The sequence below is a fragment of the Lucilia sericata genome, unplaced genomic scaffold (assembly GCF_015586225.1).
Source record: "Lucilia sericata isolate MDLA Ls3-8-SP2 unplaced genomic scaffold, ASM1558622v1 Contig000214F_arrow, whole genome shotgun sequence".
NCBI classification, from domain to species: Eukaryota; Metazoa; Arthropoda; class Insecta; order Diptera; family Calliphoridae; genus Lucilia; species Lucilia sericata.
Genome location: NW_023994242.1, coordinates 130,019 through 152,500, shown reverse-complemented (window position 1 = coordinate 152,500; position 22,482 = coordinate 130,019). Strand labels below are relative to the sequence as shown.

The 22,482-nt window shown below is 33.0% G+C and overlaps 1 protein-coding gene across 3 annotated transcripts in view; it reads right to left on the bottom strand.

The window, feature by feature from the left end:
* Positions 1-2,645: 2,645 nt before the first annotated feature.
* Positions 2,646-22,482, bottom strand: part of LOC119602205 — a 33,291-nt gene continuing 13,454 nt past the window's right edge. The window contains exons 1-2 of one of the 3 annotated variants that reach the window (XM_037953588.1): positions 6,499-6,712; positions 2,646-6,417 (exon numbers count right to left, since the gene is read on the bottom strand). In XM_037953588.1, coding sequence (XP_037809516.1) covers positions 4,910-6,417; positions 6,499-6,550 — 1,560 coding nt within the window. In that variant the 5' untranslated portion in view covers positions 6,551-6,712 and the 3' untranslated portion in view covers positions 2,646-4,909. Of the gene's footprint in view, positions 6,418-6,498; positions 6,713-22,482 lie in introns of those variants that run through there. The other 2 variants (XM_037953587.1, XM_037953590.1) reach the window with 2 other exon arrangements.

Below are 22,482 nucleotides of genomic sequence, written 5' to 3'. Positions count from 1 at the left end.
TAGTTAGTTAGTTAGTTAGTTAGTTAGTAGTTAGTTAGTTAGTTAGTTAGTAGTTAGTTAGTTAGTTAGTTAGTAGTTAGTTAGTTAGTTAGTTAGTAGTTAGTTAGTTAGTTAGTTAGTAGTTAGTTAGTTAGTTAGTTAGTTAGTTAGTTAGTTAGTTAGTTAGTTAGTTAGTTAGTTAGTTAGTTAGTTAGTTAGTTAGTTAGTTAGTTAGTTAGTTAGTTAGTTAGTAGTTAGTTAGTTAGTTAGTTAGTAGTTAGTTAGTTAGTTAGTAGTTAGTTAGTTAGTAGTTAGTTAGTTAGTTAGTTAGTAGTTAGTTAGTTAGTTAGTAGTTAGTTAGTTAGTTAGTTAGTTAGTTAGTTAGTTAGTTAGTTAGTAGTTAGTAGTTAGTTAGTTAGTTAGTTAGTTAGTTAGTTAGTTAGTTAGTTAGTTAGTTAGTTAGTTAGTTAGTTAGTTAGTTAGTTAGTTAGTAGTTAGTTAGTTAGTTAGTTAGTTAGTTAGTTAGTTAGTTAGTTAGTTAGTTAGTAGTTAGTTAGTTAGTTAGTTAGTTAGTTAGTTAGTTAGTTAGTTAGTTAGTTAGTTAGTTAGTTAGTTAGTTAGTTAGTTAGTTAGTAGTTAGTTAGTTAGTTAGTAGTTAGTTAGTTAGTAGTTAGTTAGTTAGTTAGTTAGTTAGTTAGTTAGTTAGTTAGTTAGTTAGTTAGTTAGTTAGTAGTTAGTTAGTTAGTAGTTAGTTAGTTAGTTAGTTAGTTAGTAGTTAGTTAGTTAGTTAGTTAGTTAGTTAGTTAGTTAGTTAGTTAGTTAGTTAGTTAGTTAGTTAGTTAGTTAGTTAGTAGTTAGTTAGTTAGTTAGTTAGTTAGTTAGTTAGTTAGTTAGTTAGTTAGTTAGTTAGTTAGTTAGTTAGTTAGTTAGTTAGTTAGTTAGTAGTTAGTTAGTTAGTTAGTTAGTTAGTTAGTTAGTTAGTTAGTTAGTTAGTTAGTAGTTAGTTAGTTAGTTAGTTAGTTAGTTAGTTAGTTAGTTAGTTAGTTAGTAGTTAGTTAGTTAGTAGTTAGTTAGTTAGTAGTTAGTTAGTTAGTTAGTTAGTTAGTTAGTTAGTTAGTTAGTTAGTTAGTTAGTTAGTTAGTTAGTTAGTTAGTTAGTTAGTTAGTTAGTTAGTTAGTTAGTTAGTTAGTTAGTTAGTTAGTTAGTTAGTTAGTTAGTTAGTTAGTTAGTTAGTTAGTTAGTTAGTTAGTAGTTAGTTAGTTAGTTAGTAGTTAGTTAGTTAGTTAGTTAGTTAGTTAGTTAGTTAGTTAGTTAGTTAGTTAGTAGTTAGTTAGTTAGTTAGTTAGTTAGTAGTTAGTTAGTTAGTTAGTTAGTTAGTTAGTAGTTAGTTAGTTAGTTAGTTAGTTAGTTAGTAGTTAGTTAGTTAGTAGTTAGTTAGTAGTTAGTTAGTTAGTTAGTTAGTTAGTTAGTTAGTAGTTAGTTAGTTAGTTAGTTAGTTAGTTAGCTAGTTAGTTAGACAGTTAGTTTGAAAGGAAGGTGTATGTATATACACCAGGCCTCTATCCTTAACCAGTTTCTCAGGTGGGCATCGAATGCCACCACCTCTGGTCTACCAGACTAAAATACTAACCACTATCCTTAGTCGGTTCAGATATTCCATGGAACTTGGTACGTGATCTTCTATTGTACCCCATAGAAAATGGGCCATTGAAGCTGATATACATGGTTTAAAACTCTCTGCCTGTATCAAGTTCTCCAATAACCTCCCCTAATATAAGCTAAATACTAGTAAACATTAAACAATTTGACAATTATTTGTTTATTGTTAATTTTTGAATTCAATTTAAACAAAAGTATTATTTCTGCTCTAATGGATTTGTATGACTCTTTGTTTTTTTCTCTGACAAAAAGTCTACAAATGCAATTTCTATTTAACACAATAAGATTTTAATGAATGGATATATTTTGTTTGTTTAATTTGAAATGATTTAATGGAAAATAAACACGATTTTGCATAAATTATATAATAGTAATTTATGAATTAGAAAATACGAAAGAGATTAGTTACTTAATGGTGGATTATAATCACATGGTTGGGTTTAGCAAAGAATAATTGCTTTAATAAATCGGAAAAGTAATAAAATATAACTTGTTTATAAAGTTAAGGATTGAAGCCGAATTTCTCCGTACATGATGGAGTAAAATGAACCCTGATTTGAGATGATATCAAGCCAGACGTCTAGTACATTTTAGTTTGATTTCGGTATTGAAAGCAAAAGCTTTTTCGATTTCGACAAACAACTATTATTCATATTACAGAACTAATCAGGTTCTCTGGAACAGTTTACTTAGAAGCAATAAAACTTAGATATATTTATTTATCTAAGTTTTCAATTTTATCCAAATTTTGTTCTCTATTTCTTAGAATTTGGTTATATTTACCCTACAACTTCCAAAAGCGTTAATCCAATAAATACACAACATCTGTTATATATTATTTATTTTCAATTTTTATTTTTGTATTTCAAAATATTTATAAAAATAATAATTACTATTTATTTGCGAAAAAAATATCTTTGATTTATGAAAATTTATATTTATTTTCCTGATTTATGTATTCGACTATATTCTAATTGTTATATAGTATTTATTATTATAATTATAAATAAATTTAAACTAATTCAGGTAACTGAAATTTTAGTTAAAACTAAATTATTCGTTCTTAATTGTTAAATGATAACTTAATTATTTAAATTTTAAATAAAAATCGTTTTATATTTTTTACTTAATTGACTTAAATGCTGAGGTTTTCATAAGAGGAAAACTTATCCTTTAATTAACAACAAATTTGATGAGGTTCTTAATATTAAAATGTTATAGCAAAAAGGTCTAACTAAAAATTTTCAATAATATAATTAACTTTTAAGTTTAAAAGATCAAGACTTTCGAAATAAACAAAATTTCCTAAAAATTAACTTAGACCTTTTTGCTTATAAGCTGATGATATGTGATAATTTGATAAGCTTTTAAAAGTAATTATTCTGATATTATTATGAATCTATATTCATTTTGTCTTAATATTTTATTACAACAATTAAGTCTAGACTTGATTCCTGGTTATGTTTTATTGTGATATGCTTAAGCGTCTTATTCAATATAACAAATAGGACCTTTCGATCCGTATTTCGCTTTTTTATTTTAATTATAAAGATTTTATTGAAATCAGGGCAGGTATGAGATGAACTTAGGTTTAGTTTATTAAATTAATGAGGCCACTTTTTTCCATTTTGTTAATAATTTTAATATAACTTTGCCATAAAATTTTTTAAAAAGATTTTTCTGATATTTGGATTCATATTCCCAAAAGGCTTTAGGAAGATTTTTTCACATTTTTCGAATTTCAAGGAACTCAGAAAAAATAAGTTCTAAAGAAGCCACTAATATAGAAGTTATCATTTCAGAAAGCTCAATAGAAGCTTTAACACAGACTTGTCACAAGGAAGATATTCTCGACTTCGGTATAGGTTCAAAAGTAGTAATTTTAAATTTTAAACATAAAACTCTGGAACAAATTCTTTAACATTGTCAGACCTTTATAGAGCACTATATAACAGTTTTTCACCAACATTTTCCATTTAAATGAGGACACAATAGGCCCGATAGCGACCTTTAAAGAGAAACACTGTCTATTTCACGGTCAGACTTTCGTTGAAATTAGATTTTAATATCTTGAGAGCGATAAACCTTAAGAAAACTGACTGGAACATCTTATAGAACTACTTTCAGAAAACTGACATTCAAAACATCGGATGATAATACCTTCAAAGAGCACTATATAAAGATTAGTGCCCGATAGCGGCTTAGTTGATAGTGAAACTCTGAAAATCATTCTTTGTTATTGTCAGATTTTCCTTAAATTGGATCGAAATATCGTGGGAGCTATATCCGTTCAGAAAACTTATTGGAACAGACCCGTTAGTGGCTTAGAAAGAAAAAGGAGAAACTCTGGAATACTTTATTTATCAATGTCAGACATTTCTTGAAGTTAGATTGGAAAATGCTAAAAAACTGTGTCCAAGAAACTGAGTTTCTAAACATCAGACGATAATAACTTCAAAGGCCACTTTATAGGGGATTTTCTACCAACATTTTTCATGTAAAGGAGCGAACAACAGACCCGATAGCGGCCTATAAAGAATAAAATAAAACTCTCGAACACTTTCTTTGTTATTGTCAGATTTTTGTCAAATTAGATCGACTAATCATGGAATCAAAATCCCTCAGAAATACTGTTTTTAAAATTCCAAGAAACAGAGTTTCTGAATATCGGACGATAATAACTTCAAAAAGAACTATATAAGGTTTTTCTAAGAACATTTTCTATGCAAGGGAGCGCACGACAGTTACCTATAAAGAGGGCAATAAAAGTCTGGAAATCTTGCTTAAATATTGTCAGACTTTCATTGATATTAGAAACTAAGTTTGAAAAGATCGGGCGATAATACCTTCACGGAGAACTATATACGATTTTGCAGCAATATTAAGAATTGCATTATATACTGACGTAGTATATATCCACCCATTAAACCTAACCGTAGTCCGGGTTTTAGAATATAGCATTCTAAAAACAATTTTGAATAGAAAACGATACTTCGAAAGTTCAGAGAGATGTGACCCCGATAAATGTGCTTTCTAAACCGAACCGTAATCCTTGAAATTCCAAAAATATCAACCTAATTGGAATCAAATTATTATTATACAATTTGACCAATTCCAACAATATCAACAAATCTTCCTTTCACAGACTACCAGAGACCTTCTGATCTCTAACTATGGCACATAACACACACGCAAGAACTCAAATTCACCATTGAATTATGAATCTTCTTCTCCGAAAACTTTTCGTACTCCTTTTCACCATTTTCCACTCCTATAAAAATGAACAGCTGAGAATTAATATCAAAACTAAAACAGGAAATATGGCATAAATTTCTGGACGAGGATGACAGGTTGAGATCAAATACGTGATATCATCATCTTCATGTTCGATACCATCACGTGTAGGCACTTCGACGACGACCACCTCGTCGGACATAAAACCAATGGGAAAAGTACAATTGGTGGCATTAACACAGGCCTGCTGGTTAGTTAAATTCGAATACTCAAAGGTGGGCTTATAGATATCGAATATAGCATGAATGTCATTGCGTACCATATCATTGTCACTATAGAATATATAATAGTAATAACCATCGGCATCGATTTCATGTATGGAAAGCATACGATGTGAGCCATTCTCCAGAAAATGGGGATTTGTACAATCGGCCATGGGTGGAAAGTCGCCAAAAGAGAGTTTATTTGTTTTGAAACACTCTAGCAGACCATTTTCAAAACTTGATATTGAATTCGATTCATCGGTTTGGGTAAAATTCATGGCATTGCCACCATGAGTATATTTACGATCGTAAACATGATCTCTTTTAGGTCGGTGTTTGTACAATTGATCGTATACCTTTTGTTTACGCTGCTCATGATCTCGAGCATGCCGTTCCAAATAGGCTTTGTGTTGTAAGTTACGTCTGCGTCTGGGTACATTTAATTCTTCTTGGGAATTCACTTGTTTAATGGGATTTATATCTTCTTCACTAGCCTTAAGGCTATTGCCATTATTCTCGCGATGCTTTACGGCATTAGGATTACCCTTCTTTAGCTTCTTTCGTCTGACTTTAGTAGTTTTGGGCAGTTCTGTGGTAGTGGTAGTAATTTCTTCCTCACTGTCCTCCTCATCATCATCTGCTTCTTCTACATCCTCTGTTAAATCTTCTCCTCCTCTATTTTCCATTTCCATTAAATGATCGGAGTTTTCGGTAACATTATAGATATCTGTACTATTCATTAACTCATCACTGCGTATATTTTCGTTGATAACTTCGAAATCCTCAAAGAATACTTTCACTTGTTCATGATTCTGATTCCAATTGGGACCAAATTTCTTTTTATTATGATCCAACAAACCACAAGTATCCAATTCACGAGCTCCTTTCACCACCAACATACGAGCACCATCATAACGAGAGCAAAATTTCAGCAGTACTCTTGCGCCCTTAAGCAAATAGAAACCCCAATATTCGAAGGTATCATCGGGCAAAGTCATAGACTTCTTCAATCTGATGTGTTTATGGTTGGTGGAAATTTCGGGTCTGCCTGCCAATTGGAAGGCGTTAAAATTACTGCTCATCTTAAGAGAATGCTGTTGACAAAATATCGAAGAAATGCCATCTCTTATCTCTATAATATCCGATTCGGCCACCGGATAAACCACATCTGCAAAAACTGTTCTCCTCAGATACAAAGGTATAACAATCAAAGTGGCCGGTAAAATCACAATCAAAATGCAGAAGATTAAAACCCTTTTGACGCCATGCATCTCTTGAGCCTCTGCAAAGAGATTAAAATCATAAAAAAACATCATTATTAGCAACAAATAGATTAAAGTTTATCTTAATTTAAATAAAACACCTTCAAAATGATACTCAGTAGTTCGAACTTTATAATTAGCTATCATTTCCATCTTGTAGTTTTATCTTTTTTCCCAGAAAATCGTCTCAAAATTAATATTAAAAATACAAATCGTTTTTAATTTTAAACCGCACGATCTTAACTTTAGTACAAACTTTTATCAAATGAGAGCTCAGTTCGTTGAGCGTTTGCCTCTTCATAATGATTAACTATAGTCCCCCTCAAAAAAAGTAAAGAAAAACAGACAAAGACGTAAGAAAACTGATTTTATATCAAAATTCCGTTCATTATCAGTCAAAACAAATCAAGCAAATAAACTCTATTTGCTCGACTAATTTTAAGTTTTTATTTATTTGTTGTTGCTATAATTATTTTTAATTTTTCTCATCTTTATAGTTTGTGATTATTTTACGAGAGCACCACGGGTAAATATTTTTATACAAACATATATCAGTAAACGATCTTAACTATTGTAGGTGGAGGCGGTATATGGAGCAGTTGTAAAATAATTCTGTGGGATAATTCGCAAAAGACAGGGATTCTCAAACAAATAGGAAATCAATATGTTGACTATAGACTAGAGTATATACTAGACTATTGACTAGTGTAAAGGCTAGTCTAAAGACTAGACTATAGACTAGACTATAGACTAGACTATAGACTAGACTATAGACTAGACTATAGACTAGACTAGACTAGACTATAGACTAGACTATAGACTAGACTATAGACTAGACTATAGACTAGACTATAGACTAGAATATAGACTAGACTATAGACTGGACTATAGACTAGACTATAGACTAGACTATAGACTGGACTATAGACTAGACTATAGCCTAGACTATAGACTAGACTATAGACTAGACTATAGACTAGACTATAGACTAGACTATAGACTAGACTATAGACTAGACTATAGACTAGACTATAGACTAAACTATAGACTAGACTATAGACTAGACTATAGACTAGACTATAGACTAGACTATAGACTAGACTATAGACTAGACTATAGACTAGACTATAGACTAGACTATAGACTAGACTATAGACTAGACTATAGACTAGACTATAGACTAGACTATAGACTAGACTATAGACTAGACTATAGACTAGACTATAGACTAGACTATAGACTAGACTATAGACTAGACTATAGACTAGACTATAGACTAGACTATAGACTAGACTATAGACTAGACTATAGACTAGACTATAGACTAGACTATAGACTAGACTATAGACTAGACTATAGACTAGACTATAGACTAGACTATAGACTAGACTATAGACTAGACTATAGACTAGACTATAGACTAGACTATAGACTAGACTATAGACTAGACTATAGACTAGACTATAGACTAGACTATAGACTAGACTATAGACTAGACTATAGACTAGACTATAGACTAGACTATAGACTAGACTATAGACTAGACTATAGACTAGACTATAGACTAGACTATAGACTAGACTATAGACTAGACTATAGACTAGACTATAGACTAGACTATAGACTAGACTATAGACTAGACTATAGACTAGACTATAGACTAGACTATAGACTAGACTAGACTAGACTATAGACTAGACTATAGACTAGACTATAGACTAGACTATAGACTAGACTATAGACTAGACTATAGACTAGACTATAGACTAGACTATAGACTAGACTATAGACTAGACTATAGACTAGACTATAGACTAGACTATAGACTAGACTATAGACTAGACTATAGACTAGACTATAGACTAGACTATAGACTAGACTATAGACTAGACTATAGACTAGACTAACTATAGACTAGACTATAGACTAGACTATAGACTAGACTATAGACTAGACTATAGACTAGACTATAGACTAGACTATAGACTAGACTATAGACTAGACTATAGACTAGACTATAGACTAGACTATAGACTAGACTATAGACTAGACTATAGACTAGACTATAGACTAGACTATAGACTAGACTATAGACTAGACTATAGACTAGACTATAGACTAGACTATAGACTAGACTATAGACTAGACTATAGACTAGACTATAGACTAGACTATAGACTAGACTATAGACTAGACTATAGACTAGACTATAGACTACTAGACTAGACTATAGACTAGACTATAGACTAGACTATAGACTAGACTATAGACTAGACTATAGACTAGACTATAGACTAGACTATAGACTAGACTATAGACTAGACTATAGACTAGACTATAGACTAGACTATAGACTAGACTATAGACTAGACTATAGACTAGACTATAGACTAGACTATAGACTAGACTATAGACTAGACTATAGACTAGACTATAGACTAGACTATAGACTAGACTATAGACTAGACTATAGACTACACTATAGACTAGACTATAGACTAGACTATAGACTAGACTATAGACTAGACTATAGACTAGACTATAGGCTAGACTATAGACTAGAATATAGACTAGACTGTAGACTAGACTATAGACTAGACTATAGACTACACTATAGACTAGACTATAGACTAGACTATAGACTAGACTATAGACTAGACTATAGACTAGACTATAGACTAGACTATAGACTAGACTATAGACTAGACTATAGACTAGACTATAGACTAGACTATAGACTAGACTATAGACTAGACTATAGACTAGACTATAGACTGGACTTTAGACTAGACTATAGACTGGACTATAGACTAGACTATAGACTGGACTATAGACCAGACCAGCATAGACCAGGCTATAGACCTGCCTATAGACTAGACTATTGACTAGACTATAGACCTGCCAATAGTCTAGACTATATACCTGCCTATAGACTATTAATTTTCTTAAGGGGATAGGGTCAATTATGAACAGATCTTCATAACATTTTGGATCGTAATAAACTTAGTTATGTTGAATTACTTCTGTGTACTCGTATTTTTAAGACAGCGTTTAAGTAATTTTTTTAAGCCGGTAGAGCTATAGAACTATTTGGACCTTTTATGAGGATCAATTCTGGATCGATACTCATAAAATATGAGAGATTTTGGATATGGTATGAAACATATTTGAGTGGAATTTCATCACTGTACTCATATTTTTTATAATCATTACTGCTTTAAAGTCTATTTTAGGGGGCTTATATGGGGGTAGGTTCAATAATGGACTGATCCTCATAAAATTTGGCAGAGATATTATGCCATGTAAAATACTTATTTATGTCGAATTTCATCGCTTTACTCGTATATTTAAGCGTTAAAGTAATTCTCTGAAGGGGAGCTTATATGGAACCGTACTTGCGTTAAGTGTATAAACAATAAAACCATTTGGGAATCTCTGCATCCCTTAGCAATCATCCTATAAATTATTTTACAAATTTTATATTACTAAGATAAGATTAAAACTGTTTGTAACTTTGACAGATTTATGTGTATATATATATTTTATATATGTGCTTTTCGCATTATAAATTTTTGATCTATGTATATGTAAAATAAAAAAAGTTCTATTAAACAATAACAAGTGGAATAAAATATATATATATTATGTGTCCATATAATCGATTTGAAATGAAAATATTTACCAAACAAATTTGTATATCAATTAACGATCAGTCAATCGATCAAACGATCGAGCGTACAAAAATATTTATCAATATAGCTTTAACAATTGGAGACAATTCCAGCGACCGTCTAACATACATAAAAGTTGATTTTAATATAATTTGATTTCTAAATTGTCCAATGGCGAAATAAATATATAAATTATAAAGAAAATATTTTCACAACTAATTAAATTTTAATGAGGTACTAATTTTGGTCGAATTATTACATTTTTTCATTAACTTTTTGATGATCAGCAACAATTGTATTGTGTGATTTGAAATCAAATTGATAAGGAATGAACGAACCCAAAACAGCCACCAGCTGTTTCAGTCGAGTCAATGGGTATTTGTTTGCTATAATAATCAAATGTAATTTAGTTTTTATAAATATGACGAGGTATTGGTAGTTTTGATATGAATAATTAATTTGAAGAGTCATTTTTGTTAGTTTGGTATTCTGATAAGAACTTATAGATAACATTATTTTGATATTATTAGAAATAAAAGTAGTTTTGAGGTTAAATCGAAGCCGTTACTCTTATTTTCAAGGGGTTTGCGTCAAAATGTACTTCAAAATGTTATAATATTCATGAATATTATGAATCATCAAGGGGTCAAACATTTTATGATCGTGGTCAACATATTTTTTAATAATTACTACGATATTCGAAGACCTTATAATAAATCATCTAAAAATTTTGTATTAAAAATTTTGAAAAAAAAATATTTATAAAAATTTTATTTAATTCTTAAAAAATCATATAATCTTTATTTAACTTAATTTTTATTTAAATATACGCCAAATACAAGATATCTCAATTCCAACTGTAGGTTACTGACATATCCGAATGTTATAATTTAATATTTGTTTTTCTATGTTAAAAGATAATTTGATATACAAAACAATCATCCCGCAACACTTGTTTAACAGATGTTTAACTAGACGAACTACAAAAACAGCAACAACAACAAAATTAATAACAATAACATATTGAAATATCTTAATGTAAACAAAATATAACATTTACTTTTAACAGCGCCTTTAATAGATAATAAATATATTTAACAACAACTATAGCATACTTTTAGGAGGAAAATAATATAAGGCGGAATGTTAAATAAACAGTCATGGTGCTGGTTAACAGCAAATTCAGTTAACATAATTTTTGTAAAAATTTAAATACGGAATTGATATATGTAGAAATGGAATTGTACAAAAAACCTTCATTAATTTCTTTTTAATTTCAAAACGTAAAAATCAGGGATGGTAAGTGGAATTTAAAAATTGTACAAAACAGCATACAAATTTGTGCTTTATTTGATTCCATTTCCATGGTCTATAGTCTAGTCTATAGTCTAGTCTATAGTCTAGTCTATAGTCTAGTCTATAGTCTAGTCTATAGTCTAGTCTATAGTCTAGTCTATAGTCTAGTCTATAGTCTAGTCTATAGTCTAGTCTATAGTCTAGTCTATAGTCTAGTCTATAGTCTAGTCTATAGTCTAGTCTATAGTCTAGTCTATAGTCTAGTCTATAGTCTAGTCTATAGTCTAGTCTATAGTCTAGTCTATAGTCTAGTCTATAGTCTAGTCTATAGTCTAGTCTATAGTCTAGTCTATAGTCTAGTCTATAGTCTAGTCTATAGTCTAGTCTATAGTCTAGTCTATAGTCTAGTCTATAGTCTAGTCTATAGTCTAGTCTATAGTCTAGTCTATAGTCTAGTCTATAGTCTAGTCTATAGTCTAGTCTATAGTCTAGTCTATAGTCTAGTCTATAGTCTAGTCTATAGTCTAGTCTATAGTCTAGTCTATAGTCTAGTCTATAGTCTAGTCTATAGTCTAGTCTATAGTCTAGTCTATAGTCTAGTCTATAGTCTAGTCTATAGTCTAGTCTATAGTCTAGTCTATAGTCTAGTCTATAGTCTAGTCTATAGTCTAGTCTATAGTCTAGTCTATAGTCTAGTCTATAGTCTAGTCTATAGTCTAGTCTATAGTCTAGTCTATAGTCTAGTCTATAGTCTAGTCTATAGTCTAGTCTATAGTCTAGTCTATAGTCTAGTCTATAGTCTAGTCTATAGTCTAGTCTATAGTCTAGTCTATAGTCTAGTCTATAGTCTAGTCTATAGTCTAGTCTATAGTCTAGTCTATAGTCTAGTCTATAGTCTAGTCTATAGTCTAGTCTATAGTCTAGTCTATAGTCTAGTCTATAGTCTAGTCTATAGTCTAGTCTATAGTCTAGTCTATAGTCTAGTCTATAGTCTAGTCTATAGTCTAGTCTATAGTCTAGTCTATAGTCTAGTCTATAGTCTAGTCTATAGTCTAGTCTATAGTCTAGTCTATAGTCTAGTCTATAGTCTAGTCTATAGTCTAGTCTATAGTGTAGTCTATAGTCTAGTCTATAGTCTAGTCTAGTGTAGTCTATAGTCTAGTCTATAGTCTAGTCTATAGTCTAGTCTATAGTCTAGTCTATAGTCTAGTCTATAGTCTAGTCTATAGTCTAGTCTATAGTCTAGTCTATAGTCTAGTCTATAGTCTAGTCTATAGTCTAGTCTATAGTCTAGTCTATAGTCTAGTCTATAGTCTAGTCTATAGTCTAGTCTATAGTCTAGGTCTATAGTCTAGTCTATAGTCTAGTCTATAGTCTAGTCTATATTAGTCTATAGTCTATTCTTAGTCTAGTCTATAGGTTCTAGTTCTATGTCTAGTCTATAGTCTAGTCCTATAGTCTAGTCTATAGTCTATGTCTATAGTCTAGTCTAGTCTAGTCTATAGTCTTAGTCTATAGTCTGTCTATAGTCTAGTCCTATAGTCTAGTCCTATAGTCCTAGTCTATAGTCTAGTCTATAGTCTTAGTCTATAGTCCTAGTCCTATAGTCTAGTCTATAGTCTAGTGTCTATAGTCTAGTCTATAGTCTAGTCTATAGTCTAGTCTATAGTCCTAGTCTATAGTCTAGTCTATAGTCTAGTCTATAGTCTAGTCTATAGTCTAGTCTAGAGTCCTAGTCTATAGTCCTAGTCTATAGGTCTATAGTCTATAGTCTAGTCTATAGTCTGGGTCTATAGTCTAGTCTATAGTGTGGTCCTAGTCCAGACAGACTGTCGAGAGTTTTAACGTGAGCACCTGCCGTGTCGGCCTTATCTCACGGTGGTCTTTTTCATACACAGGGTAGACTTGAGAACGGTCTACCATCGCCCCTTTTTCTTCAATGAAGAACTCAGGTGGCAATTTTTGCACATTGGCTATGACCGGTCCATGCGCAAGTACTTTGCTGGAGTACTCGAGCTATCTAATCTCTTGCCAAAGTAGTCACGTTGGGGAAAGACAGGTGTCATGAGCAAGCTCAATCTACCCCGACATAATGTCGCACAACCACACTACTATGGCTCTGTTGATTCGGCAAAAGCACCTGGAGACGTAACCGGTGGACCGAAGCACAATCCATCAATAAGCCGTAGACATTGTTCTTACTCACAGTGACACGCTGTGGTAATTCTGATATGAACAGAGTATACTCTGAACATATCTGGACAAGGAAGGAAAATTAATCGGTATCACTTGTATATGATACCTTTCATCCATCATCATTCAACCCAGCACACTTCTCATTTATCCGACACATTCATAAGAGAAAAACATACGACACACTCATTTAGATATACGGGTGGACGAGGCCCGCATACCTCTACATTCATTCCGTATCATATACAATTGACTCCAACCCATTTCCAACGCTTAGTCCCACAGTCACTCCTCTGTGGGGTATCTGTATCTGTTTTCGGCAACAGCACCGAACTTATCCCGAAATATTGACTATTATCATGCATCAGTCTTTTAACCGCAACTTACTCTTCCCGCGAATTTGGGTTTAAGCCACAGCCACTACGTGGATCCCGAAGGAACCTCAACCAACTGACCAGCCAGGACATAGTCCTGCGGGCAACTGGCCACCCGTAGTACCAGATTATGCGGTGCTCTGGTCTGACCTCTGGCAGTCTATGCAAGGACTAAGCCAGGCAGTAGACTGTAACCAATTTTTCAGTCCCGGTCAGACTGGAGGTATTGGCCACCTCTTTATACCCCAGGATTGCAATAACACCAAGTCGGAGGTCTCGCCAAGGTAACATGCCCCCGGGGGGATCCTAGTCCAGACAGACTGTCGAGATTTTTAACGTGAGCACCTGCCGTGTCGGCCTTATCTCACGGTGGTCTTTTTCATCCACAGGGTAGACTTGAGAACGGTCTACCATCGCCCCTTTTTCTTCAATGAAGAACTCAGGTGGCAATTTTTGCACATTGGCTATGACCGGTCCAGGCGCAAGTACTTTGCTGGAGTACTCGAGCTATCTAATCTCTTGCCAAAGTAGTCACGTTGGGGAAAGACAGGTATCATGAGCAAGCTCAATCTACCCCGACATAATGTCGCCCAACCACACTACTATGGCTCTGATTCGGCAACAGCACCTAGAGACGTAACCGGTGGACCGAAGCACGATCCATCAATAAGCCGTAGACATTGTTCTTACTCACAGTGACACGCTGTGGTAATTCTGATATGAACAGAGTATACTCTGAACATATCTGGACAAGGAAGGAAAATTAATCGGTATCACTTGTATATGATACCTTTCATCCATCATCATTCAACCCAACACACATCTCATTTATTCGACACACTCATAAGAGAAAAACATACGACACACTCATTTAGATATACGGGTGGGTGAGGCCCGCATACCTCTACATCCATTCCGTATCATATACAATTGACTCCAACCCATTTCCAACGCTTAGTCCCACAGTCACTCCTCTGTGGGGTATCTGTTGTTTTCGGCAACAGCACCGAACTTATCCCGAAATATTGACTATTATCATGCATCAGTCTTTTAACCGCAACTTACTCTTCCCGCGAATTTGGGTTTAAACCACAGCCACTACGTGGATCCACAGCCACTACGTGGATCCCGAAGGAACCTCAACCAACTGTCCTGCGGGCAACTGGCCACCCGTAGTACCAGATTATGCGGTTCTCTGGTCTGACCTCTAGCAATCTATGCAAGGACTAAGCCAGGCAGTAGACTGTAACCAATTTTTCAGCCCCGGTCAGACTGGAGGTATTGGCCACCTCTTTATACCCCGGGATTGCAATAACACCAAGGCGGAGGTCTCGCCAAGGTAACATGCCCCCGGGGTGACCTAGTCCAGACAATTTATGTTTCCAGTATGCTTCGATTAGATCTTACCATTGAAAGATTATCCAGCTGGCACCAATTTGACTCAAATTGAATGTACGCTGAAATCCCTGAAGTGTTATTATGTTGCACTTTTGATCAAAGAATGCACTAGTCTATAGTCTAGTCTAAGTCTAGTCTATAGTCTAGTCTATAGTCTAGTCTATAGTCTAGTCTATAGTCTAGTCTATAGTCTAGTCTATAGTCTAGTCTATAGTCTAGTCTATATTCAAGTCTATATTCTAGTATATAGTCTAGTCTATAGACTAGACTTAGACTAGACTATAGACTGGTCTATAGTCTAGTCTATAGTGTAGTCCTAGTCCAGACAATTTATGTTTCCTATTAGCGATCGGGCATATATTTATATGCTTCAATTAGATCTTACTATTGAAAGATTATCCAGCTGGCACCAATTTGACTCAAATTGAATGTACGCTGAAATCCCTGAAGTGTTATTATGCTGCACTTTTGATCAAAGAATGCACCAGGTTATTTAAGCATAAGATGGAATTGTACCCTTATCCCTAAGATATAGTACGACTTTGTATTATAATTTTATAATACTGAACCCAGGAACGCAAAATTAAACACGCAGCATACTAATTGAATGAAAATCTATTAAAGTGGACCTTGTGGTACTTTCTCGTCATTCTATTGGACCTTTTTTGAATTTCGGAATTATTGAATCTAGAAACATATAATCAGATACATGTTTATAGGATCGAAATATAATGAAAACCTATAGGACTAAACTTTTTGGTACCTTTTCTTTCATCAATTAGTACTTTTTGAATATTTTTCCTGATTGAATGAAAACAAAAGGGAACTTTTTTGTTTTTCAACTGGGATTTCTTTATATAATTCTGACGCCCAAAGAAAAGTGTTACGATTAAAAAATAATTTTTCACCAAAACAAATATTTATTTTTTATTTTGGAAAATTTAAAGGTGAAACTAAATACACATCATAAACATTTTGTTTATTGAAATATTTTGGAAAATAATCAACTCAATTATTTGATTGACAACTTTGGTCATCGATCATGTTTTCATTATTTGGAATTCAACAAATATTTATTTTTAATTTCCAGCACGCGCTGAAAAATGTATATTATGTTTATTAGCTGTTTTGGCAAGCAATTATAATAATGAAATTTGCATATGAATGAATTTTATTTCAATATAAATATTTAAACATATAAAAAAGTTTAAAAAACATACCGAGAGCTATGTTTAACAACAGATGTATATAAAAAGTTTCAGAACATTCATATACCAGACTTTTTTTTAAATTTTGAGCTTTAGTCACACTCTAGATTCTTTTTAAACTTTTTAATTAAAAATATCGAGGTTACTGTTATTTTATTAACCTTGACCAATTATCTTTTGCTTTACAAGAATATAAAAATTTTCACAAAAATCACAAAACAAAATTCATTCATAAGAAACGAACAAAGAAGTCAGAAATACATAATTGTGCAACTTTTTTTACATAATTAAACTGCTGTTTACGACTGTAAGTTAAGTTTTAAAAACAAAACTAAGAAAATGCGTGTTTTTGAGAATTATTAAAAAAAACTTGGCTTGTGAAACTTTAAAAAGAACAAGGTTATGTTATGTCATTATCTGTACAGTTAGAAAAGCTTTCTATAACTTTAAATCTCTATAAAAGCGATATTGATAGTACTAATATTACATATCCCACCTTTGTGGAGGAAATATTGTTATTAGACCGACAAAAGTTGGCATATTCTCTATACTTATCAGATTCCAAATCGATCTAACTATGTCCGTCCGTCTGACTGTCTGTCTGTCTATCTGTTAAAAGTAAGATAGGGCACGGGCGACTGAGGTTTGCAAATTTCTACTGATATTTTCCATCTAGACGAGTTTCTTGGTTACATGTATAAACTAATTGAGGAAATTTGGCAGAATGAATGCATGTCCGAAGACTGGAACCTTAAAAATGACAACAAGAATATATGCTCCAATTCCTATCGTATACAAGATTCTGTCAAATCCGCTGTAAGATAATTGGTACATACTAATGCGACTTTAGACCTGGAAAGTCGACTACAGACCATATTTACAAAATTCTGGAAAGACCTGGACATAAAAAGGACAACAAGATCATATGCTCCAACTACAGAGTTAGTATATAAGATTCTGTCAAGTCTGCTGTGAGATAATTGGTTCATATCAATGTTACTTTAGACCTGGAAAGTCGACTACAGATCATATTCTGAAAAAGACTAAGGAAGAACAAATTGACACATATCATCTCTTTGTTTATTATAAGGACGCATTCCACAGTCCTATACGTGCAAAAGTTTTCGAAACTATGTTAAAGTTTGGCCAAACAAAATCAACTGCATAAATTGGAAAAGACCTTTCGGAACCATTTAGTACCAAACGAGTATTCAGACAGAGGTGATAGTCTAAAATGTGACCTTTTTAACATACTGCTGGAGAAGATACTTCATGATGCTGCTGTAAATACCACTGTAGCTCAAACAAAATCAACTGCTTAAATGGAAATGACCTCTCGAAACCATTTAGTATCAAACGTGTATTCAGACGGAAGTAATCGTCCAACATGAGACCTTTTTGACATATTGCTGGAGAAGATGTAACTGAAGAGAAGATAATACTGCTGTAAATAGCACAGACGTAATCTACAGTTCAAACAAATGATTCTCGCAGACGATATTATTGATCGAACATTGCAAGGGGTCTATAATCTTTACGAGAATCGAGAGAGAATCGGCGAAAGTGGGTTTGGCAGATAATGAAAGTAAGATAAAGTTAATGGTTAATAAGACATGGCCGATATGTAAATGTTGATGACTATAACTTCCAGGTAATGGAGAAACCACCATAACCACCATAAAGCAAAGAATTATACATGCAAATAGATGTTATTTCGGTTTTAGCAAGTAAGTTGGAAACTGAGCTTTCTCTCGGCAGATAAAACTTACTCTCTACAGAACGCTAACACTACTTGCCCTATTATATAGTGCTGTAGCATGGGTACTTATACAGACAAATGTAGCTATTCTTGCGATTCTTGAGAGAAGAATCCTTATATATGACTAAATCTAAAATCATGGAGTATAGCGACATCGAATGAACCATGAACCAATTAAACTATATAATGACGAAAGCGTAGTCAAACGCATCAAATTACAGCGATTACAAGAGCCCGGCCATGTTGTGCAAATGGATGACAATGATCCGGCAAGAATATCTTTCGAATATATTCCAGAGGGAAAACACAAGAGAGTTTGACCAAATCTCCGATGGAATGATCAATTAGAGTAGCATTTATACGAACTTTTTATGCAAAATTAGAGAAGAAATGCTGAAATTCGAAGCGCTACGAAATCTATTTTAAGTAAGGCTTATGGTCCAAATGGACTGTAATATAGATATTATAAATGCAATGCTATAACACAATAAAAAAGAAGAAGAAGGATTCTCCATCTATGTTTGTGTGTTATCGGATTTTGGTAAAATCGATTCCAGATTATATATATTTAGCCGAAATTTTAAACATTCAGTGATAAAAATGCCTCAAAAATAATTACTACAGATAGCATACTATAAGTTTATATAGTTTGATAAGATGGGAAGCTCCCTTAAGATTATCCTATAACATATTTGGACCATCTTTTTTGTTGCTATAGTCCCACAGAGAAGCATCTGGTATTTCTAATTTGATTAGATTCATTAGTGACACATTCTTGACACAATCTAAATCTTGAAGATATCTCAGTCTGATCTTTTTTAGAGAGGAGCAATTATATAAAGGTTTTTTTTCGTCTAAACAACTTCTATAATAACTCATACGATCTGACAAGCATCGCATCATATAGTGCTCAAGTTTTAATGGATTTTTATCGAGAGCCAAAATAGTCTAGATCGTTTTTTCCTATTAGACTAGTCCACGTTACTTTTTGATATTCAAGGTCGTTTTAAATACCGCAACCAGAAGCATATGAATATACTTTTTTTGAAACTAACTCGTCCAAGTACGATCCGTTAATTGTGCATTCGTTGGCAATTTCATTTCCCCGAATGATCTCTTGTTTTGTAACTCAAATCAATTCGACAGAATGTGAGCTAAGTTGGGACACTAAGCGAATTCGATAGAGAGTTCAGTTTGAAATTATTACGTTCGATTTGAGAGCCTTAGACTGTCTATGTTGATGGTAATCAACGTCAACGTCTTTTGACATAGTTCTCGGATGTTTTTCGCTGTCTGATATACATTAGAAAATCTAATCCAATTTCTTTAGAGAAAATTTACGATTTAGTATCCGCAATAGTTTAAGAACCCGTTGTGGGGAATGAGATCTCCTCGTTTCGAAAGATGAATTGAAGTTTGGGATTCGAAAGATATAATCAATACCTGGAGCCAATTCGATCTACCTACTTTTTATATGATTGAGCTATGGCTGATATGATCATATTTTCGATTTAGCTGAAATGTATGATCAAGATCAAGAACGCCTTGCTTCATCTCCAGACTAGCTTGAAACGTTAAGCTTATATTATAACGCCTATAATAGTAAGACAAGCCGGATCTTCTATAAAAGAACAGATTTAGATTTGGTAGTCATGCTAGACGTATTGGGTTCCCACATAATGAACTCTATAGGAGCTGTCACAATGAAAATAAGGAGGAGACAATTGCATATCTTCATAGTAATTGTCATGCTCTGAAAACGATCAGGTTCTGAAACATGATCAGGCCTATTATGCTGATCTATAAAACGTTCAATTGGAGCAGCTAATTGTATTCATGAGTATATCTAACTGAATAATGACATACTCATGCTTAACAGGGACGTAGTGCTCTTTTCCTAATTCTATCTTCAGTTCTTCCTTCTCGATTACTTGTTTTGAATCTCTTCTTTATTCTATCCTTTGTTAATTTGTCTATACTTCACCACCATGTTTATATCTTCTCCATTCTCTTACTGTTAAGCATAAAGGGACTTTGTGCTCTCAATTGTAGCTATGGCATTCTATATGTTGTAACGACTTAAAGAACTTAACCTATCTACCCTCGTACAAATACAAAAATAAATATATATCAATAATTAGTACACCTTTTTTTATTTTTGCACCCAGAAAAAATTAATTATATTGAAAATGGAACAAAGGAAAAACCGAAACAACCACTTACTTCCGCTTTCCATAATTTTTAATCGTTTAATGGAAAATTATAACAAGTAAACGGAAAAAGAAGAAAATAAAACAACCAGAAGTGACCTCATAACCGCCACCTTGCTTTCTAAAGAGGATTTCTTACTGTTTGAATTTGAATTTAGCAAATTGGAAAAACAAGCAGGCAATTTCTGAGGTTTTAAAAATAACTTTTTTGTTTGCTTTTTTCATTTTGTTTACAACGTTTGTCTTTTCAATAAATTGCTCTAGACGAACGTCGACTGAGCACTTGGGATTTGCGTTAAACGCGACTGTTGATAAGTAAATACTTGTACAATTGTGCTTTTGAAGTAATTGACAAGCGATTTATTTGATGATAAGACCCAACCTAAATATATATATAGTACTCAGCCATTCACGAGTGGTAACAATGATAAAATGTATAAAAATATACTTATTAGGACCATAATAAAACATATTTGAGAGATACCAAAAAAAACAAAACATGTTAAATAAAAATATATGATACCTTTATAAAATACATACCACTTAAAAGTCACGCATATTGAAACTGCTTTCAAGTGATTATCTCTATTAAGTTAAGTTACTTCAATCACCCTAAATATTTAAAATGTTGCAAATAATTTGGCATTAACACTCAACCAATCAACAGCTAAATAGGTTGAGCTCGCTATTTAACAAAAAGATCTTGATCTTAAGACTTTAAAAGTTCAGTTAAAATTAAAAATACATTTTTCACAGTCATGGGCAATCAGTGCCAAGAATTTTTGCTATTTAATAGCTGAGAAAAAAAAAAGAAATTAAAAGCACGTGCAATTATTTTTTATGAAAATCATGTTCAATTAATCTTATCTAAGTACTAAGGCAGATAAAATGAACTAATAAATTTAGCCGTTCACTTAATGTAAGATTGACATAAGTCAAAAATAAGAAAGTAAACGAATTTTCTAGAAACGATACCTCTTACTTAAGTATTACAGTGATTAAGGTGCAGAGATTCAGGCCGGTCCGTTTCAAAACAACGGAGTTTGGCTGCCGATAAAATTTTACAATCCACGACGTCGGCGATTACTTTGGACTCAAAAGCTTAAACCAGCTTAATCGTAGCAGCTTTCAGTAGAAAAAATATTATGTAGAGAAAGGTTTCTATATAGAACAATACGGACATTTTCCAAAGAAAAAGTTAAATTGAGCTGAAATTTTAGCCGCCGCCGGTACTTTCTATAATAAGCTTACGCCGCCGCTGATCATTTTGCAACGGCTTGCCAAAGTTGACGACTAGTGCTGATATTGTTTTCTAAGTGAACGACATTTTCTTATACCTTTTAATTTTAACAGCTTCTACTGATGTTTCGTCATCTCGAAAACCGACAGTCAAGAATCCTTAATAGAACTTATAGAAGTTAGAATATCAGCAATTTGAAGAAAATACTAGAGAATATACTCGGTACTCTTCAGATACTGTGTGCAGAGAAAATTTTGAGGCTTAGGAGTTCTAAAACTCTTTTCAAAATTTGTCTTCCTCCTAAGTAGACATACCATAAGCTGTGATACTGAGCTATTCACCAGTTTCTGTGAGTGAAGTTGGACTAGACACCACAAGAGTTGGCGAGTTCTGAAACTCTCTTCTGGGTTGTCTTCGAGTGGCAATATTGTTATACCCATGATATAAACACGTCTTAAGATAACTTACATATGTGCAACATGGGAGCGAGAGACAAGAAGTCGAAGCACTTTATGTGAACTCCCAAATTGAAGCCCTTATTCCACGGTAGTCTTTTTCATCCACATGAAAAGCTTTTTTGACGACTCACCATCGCCCTTTGTACAAGTACAAGCACTTTGCTCAAGTACTCTAATCTCTGACCATTGGTGAGCCGTTGCTTAACTTCCGAGATGCAGTCGAAGTGCTTTATGTGAACTCCCGAATTGAAGCCCTTATTCCACGGTGGTCTTTTTCA